This window comes from Parus major, chromosome 2 (assembly GCF_001522545.3).
Source record: "Parus major isolate Abel chromosome 2, Parus_major1.1, whole genome shotgun sequence".
Lineage (NCBI taxonomy): Eukaryota > Metazoa > Chordata > Aves > Passeriformes > Paridae > Parus > Parus major.
Genome location: NC_031769.1, coordinates 126,673,119 through 126,692,895, shown reverse-complemented (window position 1 = coordinate 126,692,895; position 19,777 = coordinate 126,673,119). Strand labels below are relative to the sequence as shown.

The window sequence follows — 19,777 nt, the reverse complement described above, 5'->3', positions numbered from 1 at the left end:
AACATATTTCAGACTCTGAAGTGTAATTTAGGGTAGTGCAAGCTGGTAATGTCATGTTTATTTGCAGTGAGAATTTTTCTGGTTGAGAACTGGTTTGTATCTCTCACATGCAGAGGTACAGAGGTCTGTCTACAGGCATCAGCACCAATGTGCTGCTGTAGGTGCTGAGAGCTGCCTTTGCTAGCAGAGCAGAACCTCTGCACAATCCTCTGTGTCCAAGGCCACGTTGGTTTCAGAGTGTCTATGAGTACACTTGATTTGCCTTAGGAGCCTCATCTCTCCCTGCTCACAATAGGGAGAATATTGATGTTTCATTCTGCATTCAAAATTCATTCTTGTTATCTTCCCAAAAACTAGTTCTTGTGTATCAGGGCCATGGTGACCAGAAGCAGTCTGCACACTTGATCTACCTACAGAGAGGTTCTGATAAATCTTCTCCCAACAACCTAATTATTTATTAACATATAGTTTGATAAAAATTGTTTAGAATAGTGTTTTGAGCAGGTTGAAAATACTTGAGCTGAACTTTAAATTTTTAAATACCGCTTTTCTTGATTTTGAGTTAAGTATTTATCCAAATATTGCTTGGTGCTATTACAAGCCCAAATTATAAGGCATGTCAATCATAGTTCTCTATACTCACTTCTGAAAAATTAAGCAACTGAATATATCCATGTTTAATAAACATATTAAAAGCTATACACGCTTGTTCTGTGCAAAGAAAATCTGTTCAATCTATTCAGATAAATTTATCTGCAAATGTTCATGTATATGGTTAAAGGGCAAGTATGAACATTTCTTTAGGAGAAAGTGAAAAAGTGAAATAAATCACAGTTTTTGTTGGACAGTTCAAAATTTGGTTGTCTCTAGGAGTATCTATACATTAAAAAGGTCCTTTTTTTTTGTGATAGTGGATAAGGAACACAAATATGTTGTTTCTTCCTTCATTACTCACCTCCTAAGTAGGGCCTTCACATTTCTACCTCACAGGCCTGCTGAGATGTGATGATACATCTTTTAAGTACATGCCATTAGTCAAACACTCGATCTCATTCCTTTATTTCTTCCAGATATTTATTTGCAAATATATGTGAACTTCTCCAACTATTTTCTGCCATGCGAGTTGGTTTGGGTAGTTGGGTGTCTTGACTTGTATTCTGTGTGAGATTTTTGAAGAAACAGTGAAATTAAAACAACTGAAAAAACCCTGTTCATGACACAGTCAGTTAGTCTATCTCTCTTATAACTGAAAGAAAATAGATATATGATTCTTTCAAAAAATATTTCTGTTCTGTGTAGATCAGAAAGGACTTCCATATTCTTGCAACCGTCTTGCCATCCAAAGATGAATAACTGATAGCAATTTCTACTTTTTTCTCCACTGTTAAAAGTTTCATATGTATTGACTATTCAGGCATTTTTTGTGGCACAGTGGTTCTGCTCTTATGGTACAGCAACAGGTGCTGGAGCAGTTCCCATTGTTACAATGCTAACAAAGTAATTTACCAAGATCCTGGGCTCAAAACTTTGTGGAACATATGTTTTTTGTTTGGTTCCTTGCACATTACTTTCAGAACTTTTTTGACTTCAGAAGTATTTTCCTGCTTAAAAAAGAAGGAATTTTTTGTTTCTGTTTGTTTGGGGTTTTTTTAAGTGGGAGTTATTTCAAAAGCAAAGGAAACTGCGGAAGTTCTTTGTCTTTAGTTACTAAAAGTTATGAAATTTAATCCAATACTTGAAAATTCTGAGGTGAAAAAATCATCGTGCAGTAGTGATGGAACAAGAAAGGTCAAGGCACATCATTTTATGGTACAAAAAATAATTAGGTAAAAATGAGTGACCTTTCTTAGTATTAATGTTGGCATGTGCTGCAAAGAAGGGAAGATGTTTCCCAGGATGTGTAACTATCTCTGCAGAGGGAAGCAACATACGGTTCCACCTGTTCTGGCAAAAAGTATGACTAAGTATGACCCTCGTAGATGGGCAAAATGTGCTGCCCAGGGATCAACGAGCATTTTCAGTTCTCTTTGTCTGAGTCCTGGTAATCTCCAGGCCGTGACCCAAGTCCCAGTGGGGCCATGAAAGAACAGTTAGAAATCCTTCAAACTACATCTGGCTAGGAGGAGGATTGTAGCCCTCTGGGTGATTAACTGAAGCTCTGGAATGTGAGATTTTGTTGTAAGCTTTATCTTAATGTGCAACTGCAAGTGTAATGGGAAAGCTGAGGGCAATCCTATCCTCAATCCTGTTCTCCCCAAGGCCCTCAAAGGATGGTGACTGAGGCAGCTTATAGAGTTGCAGATCCCCTGGTTTCAGACAATTTCTGAGTACTAACTGCAGTCTGAATGGGAAACAAAGTGTTGTTACTTGTTGAAAACAGCTGCTCCATAGGAGATCAGGTTTTAGATAGTAAGAAAGCAGAAGTCAGCCAAAACAGTGCTTTTTCCCCTCTTTAAGGATGTGGCATGCAGATCTGATTTTCTCACAGCATTTACTGTTTTCTTTTACATTTTTGGTAAACTCCCGTTCTTCCATACATATTCAGTATAGCTATAGCCACTTTTGGAGGCTGCCTGCTTTCAGTCAGCTAACCACAAAAGTGGCTTTGAATGACGGCAACAGTTTCCACTCAAAGTAGGCTTCGCTCTGATTTCCGATTTTTCTTCTTCATCTCTGTTGAAACTGCTTGCAAGCTGCCCTCTTAACACGTGCTATCCTCTTGCAGGCCAATCTGCCCCTGCTGCAGCGGGAGCTGCTGCACTGTGCAAGGCTAGCCAAGCAGAACCCAGCCCAGTACCTCGCCCAGCACGAACAGCTGCTTCTGGATGCCAGCACCACCTCACCTGTTGACTCCTCAGAGCTGCTTCTCGATGTGAACGAAAACGGGAAGAGGCGAACTCCAGACAGGTGAGCACCACTGCGCCTTTCATACCCTGCCCAGAGTGTCTGTAGGCCCAAGAGGCTGAGCTCCACCAGCATGGGGGGAGCATGTATGTGGGTGCTGGGGGCATACTCAGATGGTGTTCCCTGGGTGCCTTCAGGTCCAGCCTGGCTGTGAATGTTTTCAGAGATGGCACATCCACCACCTCTCTGGGCAACCTGTGCCAGTGTTTCACCGCCCTCTGTATTAAAAATTTCTTCCTTAGACCTAGTCTGAATCTACTCTCTTACTAGCTTAAAATTATTATCCCATGCCCTTTCATAACAGGCCCTACTTATGCATGTCTACATATACATATTTATATGTGTATATGTAGAGAGAGCTACATACATGTATATATTCCGGAGTATATAAATATAATACATGCACACACGGACTCAGTCACCTCAGGACATGCTGTGGTCATATCCACACAGTCAGTGTGGATGGTCAGCCAGTACTGTAGTACTTTGTGCACAGTGTTTCTGTTGTGAAGCTCCATATGCAAGTCCTTGGCATCTGATGTTTTGTTGAACTCAACAATGTTGAGGAGATTGTGAGAAGAGTCTCTAGGCATTTATATTGGGAAGTACAAGGCAAACCCCAGAGCACACTCATGGCTTTGACTACTTCTGCTGTGCCGTATTTCTGTACCCATACATGGAATATGCATATTTATTTAAAATATGGATATTTCTTTCAAAGAGGAGAAATGTTCATTGAAATCTCTTTTGTTGTTTGGCTGAGGAGAGTCTATGCAGAAGTGGGGCAAGTGAATGCATGTGTGTGAAATACAGTAGCTTTAGGGGTATAGAACAGTTATTATTTTTTTAGAATAAAGTTCTTTGTTTAATGTTACAAGGAAGTGACACTTGTGGTTATTTACTTTTAATTGTCTTCCTATGCTAATGTTAGAAATTCAGCTGGCATTTACATTTTACCTTTGGGAAACTCAGGTATTGTATTTTTCATTGAATCATTTGCCGTGGGTTTTATAGTGTGGAAAACTTTTATTATGCTGTTCTGCCAAATACCACTGCCTGTATGCCTGAGGAATGCAAGTGTCATAGTTATCCTTTAAATGAAAAAAATGATTTGCATAGTCAAGAAGCCTCGTAACTTTGTACAGGTGACAGTTTTGTGCTGGAACAGGCTTGAATGGCACATTCAAGCAAAGAAAACAAAGTCTGAAAGCTCACAGTAAAACTTTAGACTTCCCATAGCCAGAAGTGAACAGTAAAATTTGAAGTCACATAGCCATTAGATAGAAAAAGATGTGAAAGTATTTGAAATTAGTTTGCCTGAGATTGTGTTTCAAAAAAATTTACTATGGACCAGTGAGAAAATTGAGGTACAAGCAGAAAAGCTCTTTTTATATGTAGCTATCCTCTTTTCACCAGTTTCTTCAGACAACTAGATCAAACTGAAGCAGCTATTGGGGTTAACACAAGCATGTTTCTGCACCCCAGAAAGATGATTAATTTTTGGGCATTTTACATGTATTCTCTTACCTTGTGCAATGAAATAACTTTTCCAAAGCTGAGATTTAGCACCTTGGGGCAGTTCTGCATATCCTCAAGTTTTTGCAGAGTAGTGTACCAAAATATCTGTTAAAAAGGCCTCCTAGTATCTTGTGAATAACTTAAATGTTAGCATGCAGTACTCTGGTGTCAGTAGCAGACACAACATTTTTCCTACAAAAAGATAGACACACATGAAATTATCTTGTAAGCCAGTGAGGTATTGCTTGACAGAATACAGAGAAGAGGGATGTGCCTTCCTGACAGCCCTAACTCACTTTTTTTCCTGTTAGTAGAGAACAGTATTATTCATATCTCCCATAAGACCACAGAGGAAAAATGCAAAATAAAGTATTTCTTTTGCTTTCCATCATTTGCATTTGGAATAATGCTCCCTTTCTTTGAGACCCTGTGTGACAGTGCTGAATTTTGGTTATTTTGTAGTAAGTACGGTCTCATCTGTGTTATCTTCTGTCCTGCTTGTGAGGGAGAAGATGGGTGATGCAGGTAGAGACCAGAACCAGAACTTTGTCGTGTAAAGACCATGTTGGTTTTATAAGAAAAAGCTCATAAGATTAGCACATAAAGGGACTAGCAGACCAGGAGAATATTTGATTTTAAAGTCAGCCTTCATCTTTTAGTTAAAACTGAGGCTCATACCTAGAGAGATTTGGGTATGGTTTATAAATTTTCTTCTCAGCATTTCCTTTTAGTTAAAATACGTAGGTGCTCTTGAAATTTCTAAGTCTTTGCTTGCAAAGTCAAGGGCCTTTGGCTTCACAACTAAGTCTCTCTTAGGCTATGAACAACTTGAGGAGCCTTCAGTTCCTCCACAGGTAGTATTGCAGCTTTTGGGGTGAGGGGTAGACAGTTTAACTTCTGTTGTTATGGGTAAGAGCAGGGTCCAGGTAGGGTGAAGTGTGGGGTGTCCCACTGCCTGCACATGGCAGCTTCTGTCAGTTCCAGCCTGAAATTCAGCTGTGAATCAGTGGTGTTTCAGAAAAACTCATCCTTTCTTTTCTGCAACTATTTGCTGTAATGAAAAATGCTCACGTGAAAAGAGACCACCCAGTGCACTCATTGGAATGGTACCTTGAGCATGAAAAATAAGTTGGTTTTGTTCATTGTCAAGCAACCCTGTCACTGGTTAGTCACATCTACTTCTCCATTGCCTGTGACTATAATAAAAACTATACAGAAAAATATACGTAGTAGTGTTGGCTGAGCCAAGTTCAGTGGAGTTGTCTAGTGCACTCAAGAACATTTGTGCAACAGATTTAGTAAAAAGAACAAGATGCTTTTGGAAACATTCTTAAATTTACTGAATTGGAGTCTGCATACCTTTTAATTTGGATAATGTAAGTAAATCAACCACAAAAAACTATCCTCAGAGGCAGAACATGCCTAGACTGAGTGAGTATTGAAACCAAATACTTGTCTGGCTTTATACTCATTACACTATTAATTATTTTAATTGTTTACAGAGGAGCATGAGGAAACATCTGGAAATATATATACCTTTTGTTTAGAAATATAAGTAATTTTCAAATATACTAATAAAAATTCAGCAGAAGATATCAGACATACTTTAAGGAAAGGGTTTACTTTGACTCCGTGGCTAGTAAATGAAAAAAAATTGCTCAAAGACCACATCTTTTCAGGAGAACTAAGTGCAATTGGAGTAATTTTGATTGAAGATGTGTGTCTTACAGAAGTAAACTGTGGTATCTTTTTCACTTCCCAAGGTATATGACATAGATATATAGTTATACACAGGCACGTATTGTATATAATATATATGTTATATACATACATACACGTTTATATTTTTCATTTGAGCATGGGTAACTGCATACCATTGATTCCAGTAGAGGCAGAGTACAGTAGAGGATTAGGCAAAGAAAGTGGAACATGTGTTACATGTAACCACAGCTGTGTCATGAATTTTGTTAACAAAAATCCGCATACAGTAATTTTTTCTGCTTATAATTTCAGAACTTTTTTTTTGCATATCCATTTTCCAGTTCTGGTTATTTATCTGCATATCCAAGTCTACTGTATTTGAGGTTTTATAGAGCAATCTGACAGCAGAGCTTCGTGTTTTACTGAATGTTTTCTTGGTGCATATGGTCTGACACGGATGAGCAGCCACGGTGAGATTTTGGAGTCTATTAAACTAGCTCATTAAAAAGATCAATCTGTTTCTGTAATAACACTGGGAACCATCAGTCACTGCAAGAGAAGAAAACTGACACCTGAGGAGACAACACATTTTGGTAATTTGTTCATGACATGTCATGAACAAAGTGTTCACTGTATTTTGTTTACAAGTTTGGAGTTTACATTCTACTGTAGTAAAGCAAAGGAACTTGGACCACAGTGAGTTTTTATTTTGGTGAAGGAATGCTTAATTATAAATCATATGATCTTAAATACATTGGCAACAAAAAACTTTGTGTTAATTACTCATCCTTTGAGCTTGCTGGAAAGGGCTGATGGTATGTGAGCATGTCATATAGTGAGTCTATATTTATGACAGCTGCCTACAAAGTAATACAGGATAATAAAAAATTCTGTTAGAATAGCATTATTTTGGGTGAGAAGAAAACTAAAGTGGCCATGATTATGCTGTGACTTTAGAAAGGCTGCTGTGGTTGCAGTACACTTGGAATCCATGACAAGAAATACATGTCGAAAGTACCTGGGCACAGAGATCAACTGTGATAAGACTGTCGGGTAAATCTTATTTGAAGAGGCTCCTCAGTATCTCAGTAAGGTGAAGGATGCTCACAGCTCTTACATCTGTGCTCCTTGTATGCCATGTGTAATCATGAGGAATTGTTAAATAATTTTTGTAATATGGGCTGTTAGCAAGGCAGAAAAGTAATCTTTTCTGTAACACAGTATTATAAACAACTACTTTATTCCAGCAAAGCATGATTATTTATTGGTTCATCAAACCTTTATTGGTGGAAGTGAGTTTAAGTCAAAGCATCTTGCACAAATAGTAGATGAACAGCTTTGTCTCATTCTTGTAAACTGACTTTAGTGTTCTTTGAAATTCATGTAATACTCTTGATTAGGTGAAACCTAATTTTCTAGCCAAGGCACTTTTGCATGGTCAGATTTTCTACCCAGGAAATTATCCATAAATTGCCATAATTTAAAACTGAAATCACAACCTACAAACAACATAAATTATATTAAATGGGTACAGGCTAAAAAGCAGTGTCTATTCTGCTGTCTTTAATCTGAGTAAATCATGGTTTCAAGTAAAATGACTCCTTGTTTGTTTATAGCTGAAGGACTCCATCTTTGTCATATTGCCAATTTTCCAAACAACAGTGTTGATTTATAGGAACATCAAGGAAAATGTGGCCAACGGGAGTAAGAAAAAAAGTGTCAGCTACGTTTCCTACACATTCACTGTTATTTCCTCTATACAGCTTGTGGTTACTTCGCAGAAACAGATGAAAGCAGATTAAAATTGTGATGGTGTTATATTTGGAACTACTATTCACATGGGTGTGCCAGTTACTGGGAAACAGGAGTGCTTCCTCAGGCACCTGGGAAAATGCCATTGCCCCAAGGGGGTGAGACCTAAAAGAATGCGTAGGACTGAGATCAGAAGTGGACCAGTAGGCCAAATTCAGACCACCTGAATAATGGCACTCTTCAGTACCTTGTCGTTTATCACTCTATTGACTGTATTCAGACATAGTAAATTTGACAGCTTTTCCTCTTGTGATGAGGTTTTCTAAGTTGTTACCTTTTTATATATTTTTATGTGGTTGGAAACATGAAATGAGTTTATATACAGTCTCATTCTGGTATTCCAGTAAGCTGTTTATTTGGTCAGTGCAGAAAATATAACAACAAATTGTAAATTTTTACACCTAGAAAAGACATGACAGCCATTTCCCATCATAATAGCAAAAACATTATTTCAGTAAATATGTTTTCAGCAGTCATGTTAGTTTCTGTGATAGTCAGAGTTCAGTGGATATGCTGGTGAGTTTTCCAAGATGAAGCGGTGCATTCTAGTTAAGGTAATTAAGTACAAAGCATTCTTTGCTTTACATAAACATACCTGTACATTTAGGTGCAAGTATACGCATTTGTATGAAAATACATGGTTTTAACATCAAGCTGTAGTGCAGAAAAGGAAAACTGGATTCCCACTTGTCCCAGTTTTATGCCTTTACTTTTCCTACATATAGTGGTCAAAAGCCAGTGAGTTATTTAATTATTTGCTTTATTTTATTATTTTATTTATATTTTATTATTTATTACTTTTACCCATCTAAGTTAGAGAAAATTCTAACAACACTACTAAAGGACTTAGGTGAATTCTTAATTTGCCTGGTACAGACAGGAAAGTCCATTTATTTTGCATATATAATATTTTGACAACTGGAAGATTGGCACAATGAGTTTGAGTAAATACAAAGGAAACACACCCCCCCAGCTAAATACAAACTTGTCTTGAGGAGCTGTCAGAAATATCACCACCCATTGCAAGCTATTGAAAGCAGTTATATCATGCCAAAAGTAATAAAAAATATATGATGGACCTCAAGTTTTCTTGGTTAGGAGTTTTCACAGCCATGCTGCATTTCTTTTGTAACGAGGTACATGCTCCACATTAGCAAAGTATGTCTTTTATACCTGCCCAAAATTATAATAGATGTCCTGCTGTGATGGTGAAAGATTCTTCCCTTTTTTGCCAAGTTATAGTTCAGTTATATATATATACGTATATGTATATATATTAGTAATTTTGGTGGGGTCTCTGAGAAATTGCTTTACTCCTTCTGAAAACAATGCAACCCATCTTTTAATTTCTTGCTGCTAGTTACAAGATCTTAATCTGATTCTCTCTCCCAGAGGATATTGGCAATGATTTGGTTTCTTCCTCCTTCTCATTGGCGGTTAATGGGAACCTGTTGAAGGGTGACAATTAATACACTGAGTGTTTCCACACAGACAGTCCCTCAAGGGTGGTTTATTGGTTTCTGAGGGAAGGTTTGTTGTAGGACAGTTGGTTTTACCAACAGACAAACAAGAAAATTTGCTCAAATTTACCTTCCTGAAAAAGTGTCAAAAAATTGTGTTATTAGTAGAAATGATACATTATACCATCCATTTCTTCCAGAGGATAAAGTTATTTTTTTAAAAAAATAAAAAGGATGGACTATATCAGCAGTTTAATAAAGGTTTTTGGAGGGAGGAATGAAACTTCAGTTTGCATTTTTCATATCTAATAAACTTTCTAATCAAAGCTAATATTTTGTAGGTTTTCTTTATTCACATGGTTTAAAAAAAAACAAACAGCAGTATTACAATGATATGAAATTTCCCCAAAACGGTTGTTAACCTGTTGAAGTAATTCTAGATGGGTTTGTTTTTTGCCTTTGGGGGTGGGGAGGGTCTTTTGTGGGGGAGGGTTTGGTTTGGTTTGGTTATGGGGGTTTTTTGCGTGGGTGAGGTTTTTTTTTTTGGTTTTGTTGTTGTTGTTTGAAATTTATTTTATTTGAGAAGTAGTTCAGAATTCAAAGTTCTCAGGCAGAGGTGTCAAGTAGAGATTTATTTGTAAATAGGTGATTATGAATTGAATTAAAGAGTAATTAGAACATAAAAAACCCTGTCTTCTTCTCAGTAGCTCTTTCAAATTCCCTGAGCATGAAACCCCTGTCTAAGACTAATGGAGAGGGAATTCCTGAATGTTCTGGGGACTTGAGTCTAACCACATCTTCCTGCAAAACTAATGACAGTCACAGCACCTTTGACTGGAATAGTCCAGATGGTGCAAAATCTCTGAAGGATGCAGTTCTCATAATTTAGACTCAGTTCTTCCCCAAAACCTTTGTGTGACACTGATCTTGATGGGAGCTCATGGCATGCTGAGCTTCAGCACATTGACAGACTGCTAGACTTTCTGGTATCCTCTTGGAAAAAAAACATTTCTTGAACTGAAGATTTCTCCTAATCACTATAAATCACTATAAATCACTATAGCACTGCTGAAAGTAGGAATTTTTTGGTCCATAGCTTCATGTATCAGTTGATGGTTTCACCTTGGCAATTGCATGTGTTTCCACCCCATCAGTCTGTGATGTCAGTGAAGGCTGCTTGCTCTCCAGCCCCTCATTAAGTGGCTCTATCAGAAGGCTCACCCCACTAGTATTTCTCATGCTACAGGGATGGTTAGACAAGGTTAAATAAGTCTTTTGTATGTTTCAATTCAGCAATGTTATGAAATGTTCTGCAACACCACACATTTGGAGCAAAGTGAAAGAATAAACTTTAGTTCCTGAAGCTGCCTGTGTAGGTGGGGGTGCATGTTCCCAAGCTCTAATCACTAAGTGAATTAAAGTTCCTTTGCTTTGTTTTTCAGAACCAAAGAAAATGGCTTTGACAGAGAGCCTTTGCACTCAGAGCATCCAAGCAAGCGGCCCTGCACTATTAGCCCAGGCCAGCGGTACAGTCCAAATAATGGCTTATCTTATCAGCCCAATGGTCTGCCTCATCCCACCCCACCTCCACCTCAGCATTATCGTTTGGATGATATGGCCATTGCCCACCACTACAGGGACTCATACAGACACCCCAATCACAGGGACCTCAGGGACAGAAACAGACCTATGGGTAAGGCACGTTGATTTTCTGTGTTGTTTTTTTAGGTTTCTCTTTCCCTTGTAGCTCTATTTTGTGAACTGGACCTTTTTGTCTGATATAGCAAAAACCAAATGTTTGTCCAGCTGCTTCATGTGGCCTTATTTCAGATCTGTATTTGTAAAAGTGGATTGAATTGTGTCTCTTTAAGTAAGAGGGCCAGAAGCAGGAGGAACCTATGTTTTCAAAGCTGCATGGATGACATGGACACTCAGGTGTATGGCAGGCAAGAATAGGTAGAGCCTTTTATTTTCCTTCTAACGTCAGATTTTTGATGGTAGTAACAACCGTATAGCTTGATTTCAGCTTAGAACAGAAGAAAATTGTTATCTTTCAGAGAAGTGTTTTGTGTGTGACATCTCCAGAGCGTGGGGATGTCTGCGGGAGGATGTGAACCGCAGAAGCACCAGCCACACCCCATGCAGCACCGTTTGATTTAATGGGATGCCTGATACTCTTGGATTCTGCTTCACATCTGCACTTACTGTTCTTCCTTGTTTTAAACAAATCTTCAGTAAAAGAGGAACACTTACAAATACTCAGCATCTGTATAGAGGAGGCTAAACAAAGAAAAAGTGTTGGTTCCCTTTGAGTGTTGATAATAAATACTGGCTTGGTTGTATCATGTTGTCAGCTGCTCTGATATATGTGCTACATTTTAACCACATGTTGTTTAAACATCTGTGAGGGGATGAACCCTTAATGATGCTCTGTTGACATGGTAGTAATTCCTATATTTAGTGAAATAACACTGAGTTTATGCTAATATTTTTTCAACTCTCTGAAGTACAGCTAGTATTATATGTACTGAGTTACCAAATAATTGCCTTGCTGACTTCAGGTAGTGCAAATGGAAAAATATATCTTGTATTAATGTTATATTTATGCATATAATAATTGTGCATAGTCAGAAAGAGCTATGTCTATGTTTAAAAGGTCATCTTGTAACCTACAGAACTTACAGAATTGAGGACATTAACTTGAACAAAACAGTAGCATCTTGTGTGGGGAAAAGTAGTTAGTAAAATTTTAAGAAGCTTTTTTTTTTTTTTTTTTTTTTTTTTTGGGTGGCATTCCTGAACAGGTAATATATGATGTTTTAGTCTATAGGCTCTTTTTTCTTCTGCCTTTTTTTTTCCATAGAGGACTTCCAACGTTGTAAACATAATTTGCTCCTCTTTGGCAGGGTTGCATGGCACGCGTCAAGAAGAAATGATTGATCACAGGCTAACAGACAGAGAATGGGCAGAAGAGTGGAAACATCTTGACCATGTAAGGGCTAAATATCCACTTATGTATAATTGTCTGAACAGAGACCTAAGATAGGAATTTAAAATTTTTATTTCAAAACCTATCTGAATTCCAGGACAAGTTTTGAAAGCATTGCTGATTAAATCAGAGTGCTTGGTGTTCCCCATTAGATAGTTCATACCAGGCCTTGCTAAGTGTCTCCTGCAATGTCCTAATTATTACAGTCTGCCGAAAGAGAAATGGACTTTCTCTATAAACGCTGGATCTGGGTCTTGGATTTGTTCCTGAATTTATTAGCTCATGTAAAATTTGTAGGCACCACTTCTGAACCACATCTTGAGTCCTCTGTGGTGCTGTGTAATACTAGTGGTAGGGCTACAGCCTGTTCAGTTGTTTTCTCCTTGTCTTTGCTCTTTCTCCTCTAAGTCTGTATCTGTATAGTTTAGGATCACCAGTTAAAAAGGAAGGGATTGTCATTCTTAAAACAAGTCTAGAATTTTTCAGCTATAGTTAGCAGAGAGGTTAATAGAGAGGGACTCCTTCATTAATAAAACCCATGCACTCAGTACATAAATATTTTCTTTATTATTATGTCACTCTGTGAATAAAAAATTCCTCTTTGTTTCTGTGCTCCATCCACTGCTGTGAATAGTTGTTGAACTGTATAATGGACATGGTGGAAAAAACTAGGCGATCTCTCACTGTCCTACGGCGATGTCAAGAAGCAGACCGTGAGGAGCTGAATTACTGGATACGACGGTACAGTGATGCAGAGGATTTAAAAAAAGGCGGAAACAGCAGCAGTAGTCATTCCAGACAGCAGAGTCCAGTGAATCCAGATCCAGTTTCATTAGGTACAGTATCCTCCTTGAATAACGTGTACTGATTCTCTTTAAGCTCAGCTAAATGATAGATGATGTTTACATTTGTTCTTCTGATTCTTTTGTTACAGTGATGATTCCTCTCTGCTGTCTGCTGAACTAATTATAACTCTTAATGCCCAAACAGTGGTGTTTCTGGGTGGAATGGCTTGAGGTTTTTTGGGTGATGCCTGGTAATTTGCTTTCCATTCAGCAAAGTCTGAAAGGGTGGGGTGGGAGGGCAGACTGTCGTGTAGGAGTGGGAGAGCAGTGAGATGTGCACTGACTCTTTGTCCCTTCTGACTCCTCTTACCTGTTTAAAAAAATCTGTAGGTCCTTCTGGATTGTTTACAATTTCAAACAGAGGGCTTTCGCCTTCTTAAATCAAATTACTTAAGTTGGAAGATGTCTTTTTAAGGAAACAGAGTTATAAAGATATAGGCACTTCTTAGGTGTGCTTGGTTTCTGTTTAAGAAAGGAGCAAGATCTGGGATGCTCACAGTCATGCACGCACAATCCTCCTAGCTCTGTGTCTATCACTGCAGCTTGTGCAGGTGTGTCTGAGGAATGTTTGTTGTGTAGTTCCATGGAGCTGTGCAGGCCTTGGCTCACGCTGCAGAGCTTGAGCTGGGTGGGCTGCAGCCGCCTTACACGGACCAGGCCAAACAGCTGGGCTCTCACCCCTGCAGACCTTCACAGTCACTGTTGCATGGTACCACACACAACTACTCTGAAGACTCTGCTCTGTAAAAACAACCTTTTACTTTGGGGACTTTCTGTAAGTTATTAGTATTTTGGCCTTTTTCTTCCCCATCTTCTCATTTTTATGGCAGATATGGTTAAGAAACATCTTGGTGATACCTTTTTATTGCTCTTTTGAACACAACAGAAGACTATGCTTGCTTGTCTCATATTGTCGTAAAAAAAATAAATTGTCTGTATCCAATGCCATCTACTCAAAATCATCATAAACTGTGCTCATTAGTAGAATTGCATATGTGTGTTATTTTGCAACTATATTTTATTTGTGTTTTCCTTTTGCCTTTAAAAGTAACGAAGTCAAAAATTTATTTAATTGCAAATAGAAAAACAGAAAAACAAATCTAATCCCATCTCCATCATTCTCTTGGTAAATTTCTAGAGTTATTACTGTAATATTTAGGGCCTCTTGATAACAAATCTTTTTTTGTATGTGTGTATCAAATTACCTGAGTCAATAGCTCTATAAATGTGCTCCAGTCAGTGGAAGGAAGGGTTATGGAAATGCTTCCATAGGTCGCTAGTAAGTCTAGCCCCTAGAGGAGCCCTTCTCAGAAAGTATTCAGGTAATGGCTTGTATGAACAGTGCTAAATGTAATGTAAAGAAAGACTCATAAATAAGGCATTGAAACATCAATCACATATGCAACTTCAGGAGGAACACTTGTGACTAGATCAAAAGCAGTGGCTCACTTCTCCAGTAAAGCTGTGATGCAAAAAGAGACAGGCCATGATGCTTATGTAGGTAGTAGGTCAAAACAATGAAAGATAACTTGAGTGTTTATATTTCCCCAAGGAAACTGGAACTTGTGACATTCATCAAAACTATAGATAATATTACAATTCAAGAAAAATAGTCATCACCACAACAACAGGTACATAAGAAAAAATGAAGATTAAGCATAAAGTTAGATCCCTGTATTAGCATTTGTTTATTTGTCAAGATGAATTATTGGAAACAGCAAAGTCTTCTGGCTTAAAAGATAATTATACAGCACAGCCCTTGGCATTTGACACATCAGTCAGCTCTGCAGAACTGTGGGTACAAATGAACTGGTTGGAGTAAGTCCATTCAATTTTAACATGTCCATTTTGGTTATTTGATTGAAAAACTACTTCTGCGACTCACAAACATGAAACTTGGATTGCTTCAGTGATATAGCATCCATGTCAGTTGTAAATACTGGTAAGAAGTGCTTTTATGTCTGACATGACGGGGAGAAAGTACTTACTTTGGAGTCTGTGGAAAGCTAATCCTTATATTTCCAAAAATCTGGTAGTAATCTAGTTAACAAAATGAAAACCCCTAACATTCAGAGGGATAACAAAATGAAATCAGTGTCTGTGAGCCTTGAGATGCTTTAGGGCCTTTTGTTTTAGTTTTAAAGTAGGGAAAACGGGATTAAAAAGTCCTCCCAGTATTTTAATTAAAGTAAATATTTAATTAATTAATTATTTTATTTAATTTAATAACAGCATGTAAATATTGTGGGGGGGTTGCTACAGAGATTCTGAATGTCAGTGATTTCCCATTGTACTTTTTTTTGGTGTTAGGTTTTTTTTTCCAAAAAAAAGGGGAATCCACCCTTTAGATACATCTTGTCATCTCTACTAGCAAGGGAGAAAGAAAAGGGGACCATATGGCTACATTATCTGTGCCTTTGTTTCTTTTTCTTTAAGATTCAAGTATGATCACTGAAGTGATAACTTCTTGTTATAATCGTTATTCCACGGTCTTCATAGATAGGTCTTGCTGAAAAACTCTAAGCTGAGATCTAGCGTGGATATCTTGATTTGAAGAACAGAGGACAGTAATTGTAGAAAATTCTAGTTGTCATTTTGAACCAGGTGACCTTTTTTCCTGCCAAAGATTTTTGTGCTTCTTTTAATTTGACATCCCTGTAAATCATGTTGAGCCTGGAAGTTTGCAGTATCTGATCAATATTTTTCTGTTTATATTTTTAATTAAAAATTAAATTAAATACTTGATCATTCATTTTAATGCAGTGTAATCCAATACATACATTAGCCAGCTACAACAGGTTACAAGTTCCCATTATTCTCTAAGAATGTGCTGAAGGTAAGAGGGTCTGTTCTTTTCAGCCTGAATAATACATGTTTATGAAAGTCTAAAAATGACTCAGACTTTATATATATTCACTTGATTAACTGTGATGGCCTATGAAGTGAATAATACATCATCTGACTCCTCCATTTCTGCTGAAGAATTTCAGTACTACATACTGCAGCAGGACTGCAACTTTCATCCTAATAGTGAATAATTACCCATATCAGACACTGTATACTGAAATACACACAGTGGGATAAATTAAAGATGAGGGTTCTTCAGCATCGTGGGTTATAAACAAGATCTATAACCATACTGAGTGCAGCTGTGGCTCTAGATAAGTGGAGCAGGCACACATCAGAAGGTCTGCAGCAGTGTTGATATTTTGTGTCTGTTGAATTTATCTGAATGGAAATCTTACAAAATAGAGTTTGAAATCTCCAGCTGAAGAGTGCCAATACCTGCAGGATTTGCCTCAGGAAACCAGGATTCTCAGAAGTGTATGATTTTGTCAAAAACACATACGTTAGCTATTCCTGAATACATTTTTAAGTGTTAACCCTTTCAGACCCTTTTTAGTTTTTCTAAAGTTGTTCACCACCATGTTTTCAGGGTTAGCCAGAGCATTCCTACCAACATGTGCCTATTCATGCTGTGATTATAAACCTGTTCCTTTACCATTTGCAGATAATCAGCATTGCTGTGATACGCATGATATTCTCAACATGAGCGAACCATAATGCTGTGACTACCACAGTAACATTTATAACTTGTAATTCTAGAATGTAAAGCCTCTGTGATACTGGTCACTGATGGCATTAAGTATTGCTCTTAATCCACTCACTGCATGGGAGGTTTGGGCTAGATTGTAGCTTACTGAACTGCATGCTGTTAGGTAGGGCTCCACCTGCAGAAACATTGCATGTGTGTATTCTCAGTGCTCAGTTCTGACGTGACCTCTGCTTGAGGATGATTCAGTAATACAGCACCTATGTGGCTTTTCTTTTCTTACTCTTTTACAATGAGAACACAACAACTCTATTTTTAACACAATGTCAAAGAGTGTTGTAATAGCCACAAAAATGTGTTTGAGGGCAAAGAAGGGTAAAGATGTATTTAAAAATACTGGGAACACTTGCCCCCTAGCTGGGTTTGCAAGGCAGTCTCATTCAGTATTACTCACCTTCAGATCTCCATCTCTATATTTCATTATGTGGAACTGGCACACTTTTGAACTTGACTCTTACAAACAAGGCAGTGAATATTTTATATTTGTTGCTTTGAGAATTTTTTTTGCTTGTTTTCTGTGTCCCACAAATGGTGTTACATTTATTATAGGATGGAATGAAGCAGAAGTTGCATATGAAATATGGAAACCCCATAAATACATAAAAAGGCATATATATTTAATTTGTTCAGGGCAGCTTGTATGTAGCTTTTATTATTTTTGAGCCTTAATATTCAGTACAGCATGTAGGGTGTTATTATCACTGCCAGAATTTTCAAGAGTGCATTAAATTCTAAAAGATCATCAAAACATTGACTGTTCATCTCCATTTCTTAATTCTTTGTGTTATAGACTTGCATGTCACTGTCCAGTGATAAAAACCTCAATTCTTTTGTTTTCCCAACTTACCTGCTGATTTTCTTTAATACGAATTATAATATGAATTAGGCTTCTTGAGATTATTGAACATTTCTTTTCCTTCTAAGTCTTTCTATTCTGTTTTCTTGGGTTTGAGCCTTAGTATCATATAAGAGTTCATACAATTTATTTGATCCTACACTTTCATCTCAGTTTCACTTCGCAAATCCATATTTATGGCTGCTCATACAGCTCTCCACGTTCCCGCACGTCGCGCTCTCTCAGCACCTTTTCTCTTTATCTTAAAGCCACCAAAAATTTTCATTTGAATGTGAGAGCTGAAACCAATGCAAATTTTTGTGATTTTTTCATATGTATTCTTCTGTCCCACTCCAACAACTTTCTTACTATTTCAGAAGTTTATTCCACATTAAAATAGAAAATTCCAATACCATTTTTGATATAAAAAGTCTCTTTTGTTTTTACCTCATTTAAGCACATACAGACAAGCACAGATTATTCTCGTCTATATGTGCTTTTTATTTTCCTTCTTCATCTTTTTCCTTTGGTTCAGTAGGAACTGGACTAATTACCAACGCACGTTTTAGTGCTTTTCTATGAATTTCAAGTAAATTCAGTAGTGTACATACTGATGTTCTGCATAAGGATATTGTTACATTTTCACCATTAACAAACCTTTGTTGTTATGTCTGACATGTAAAGCCTTTTCTGATGTCCTTTTCTGAGTGGTCCGCCTTGTCACTTCACATTATTCTTAATGTTGTCTGATTTTGTTCCATTTCCTTCCAGGCAGCGTTTACTTTGACTTCTAGGTGCTGCAGTTAGATATTCAATATTATGTGTTGTCCTCACTATGGCTTTTTTTGCAGTTGCTTTTACATTTAGTGTTTTAGGGACTTCACTCAGTTGTGTTTCAAACTCTTCACTCAAACTCTTGGTTTGAGTTTGCTAGATGTCCAAGTTAAGATCTTTTGTGCTTCAGTTTTAACGAGCAATTTTTGTGATGCTCAAGCTGAGGACTCCTTACCTTATAAACACTAATATGTAAGATTTATATCCTCGTATTTCCTGTAGATTAGCCTTAGAAAGAAGATTGTTTTCATGGACTCATCACCAGTGACTAAACAATAGCCATGTTACTAAAGTTTTTCTGGCGTGGAAAATATGGTTTTTATTATCTTCATAAGTGCTTCTTGTCTTTTTTGTACACCATTCCAAACTATGGGAAAGTCTCTCATAAGCTCTTGATTTAAGTCTTCTTGCAGAGGATCTCATTGCTCATGTAAATAATTTGTGGTTGGAATAAGAGCTTGATTGATGTTTATGTTTTGGAAATTTTAACAATTAGCTGGCAATCTGGTCATTTATGTCATTGAATTCCATTTTTGGAAAGTCATGTGTACAAAGAAATCAATTCCACATCTCCGTCTTTTTTCTTTCTTTTCTTTTTTTTTTTTTCCTTCCCCCAAAGCTGAGCCACAGACTTAAATCAAGGTTATGCTCCCATTCCACTGGATGGTACCTTAAATAGCAGACAGGAAAACTCAATACAAACTAAAGACATGAATGCAACAAATGCCTTGTTTTGCCACATTTGGAGCCTGGTTGGGTATTTTCCTGCAGGTATTCAATGAAGAGCAAATAAGAGCGATTTAATTTTTTGCCTTTATTTTTCTTGAGCCTTCAAACAATATTTTATGCTGTTGCCTCTGTCCCCCTAACTGAACTGGCACTGTGGCTGTAAGGCAAAAGGCCTTTAAGGGGTGAAAAACTGTACACAAAGCTATTCGTCATCTCCAGAATCATGCAAGCCAAGACATACCAAGAATTTTCCCATTTTTGGTATCAGGTCTGAAATCCTCTATCAAGTTGATTAAACCAATATAAATAGCTGTTTTGCAAAATCTACACACAAACACACACACACACACACACACACACACATAAAATCATTATTTTATACTTGAGACATGTGAAAGTCTGCTGACAGAAATCTATTTTAAATTGTTGCCCCATACTTCAGTGACAAACAGAAGAGCTGGGTAAATCCACTCAGCTGCCTGTCAGATGGGGAGATGTACGCCCAGATTCTTATGCTAGCAACTACATCTGTGAAAC

The 19,777-nt window shown here is 37.5% G+C and overlaps 1 protein-coding gene across 7 annotated transcripts in view; it reads left to right on the top strand.

Annotated features, from left to right (window-relative positions):
* Positions 1-19,777, top strand: part of RUNX1T1 (RUNX1 partner transcriptional co-repressor 1) — a 115,500-nt gene that overhangs the window by 75,026 nt on the left and 20,697 nt on the right. For all 7 annotated transcript variants that reach the window (XM_015618777.3, XM_015618780.3, XM_015618779.3 and 4 more), the window contains 4 exons: positions 2,726-2,907; positions 10,838-11,088; positions 12,302-12,387; positions 13,019-13,220. In XM_015618777.3, the coding sequence (XP_015474263.1) occupies positions 2,726-2,907; positions 10,838-11,088; positions 12,302-12,387; positions 13,019-13,220 (721 nt within the window). The remainder of the gene's footprint in view (positions 1-2,725; positions 2,908-10,837; positions 11,089-12,301; positions 12,388-13,018; positions 13,221-19,777) is intronic.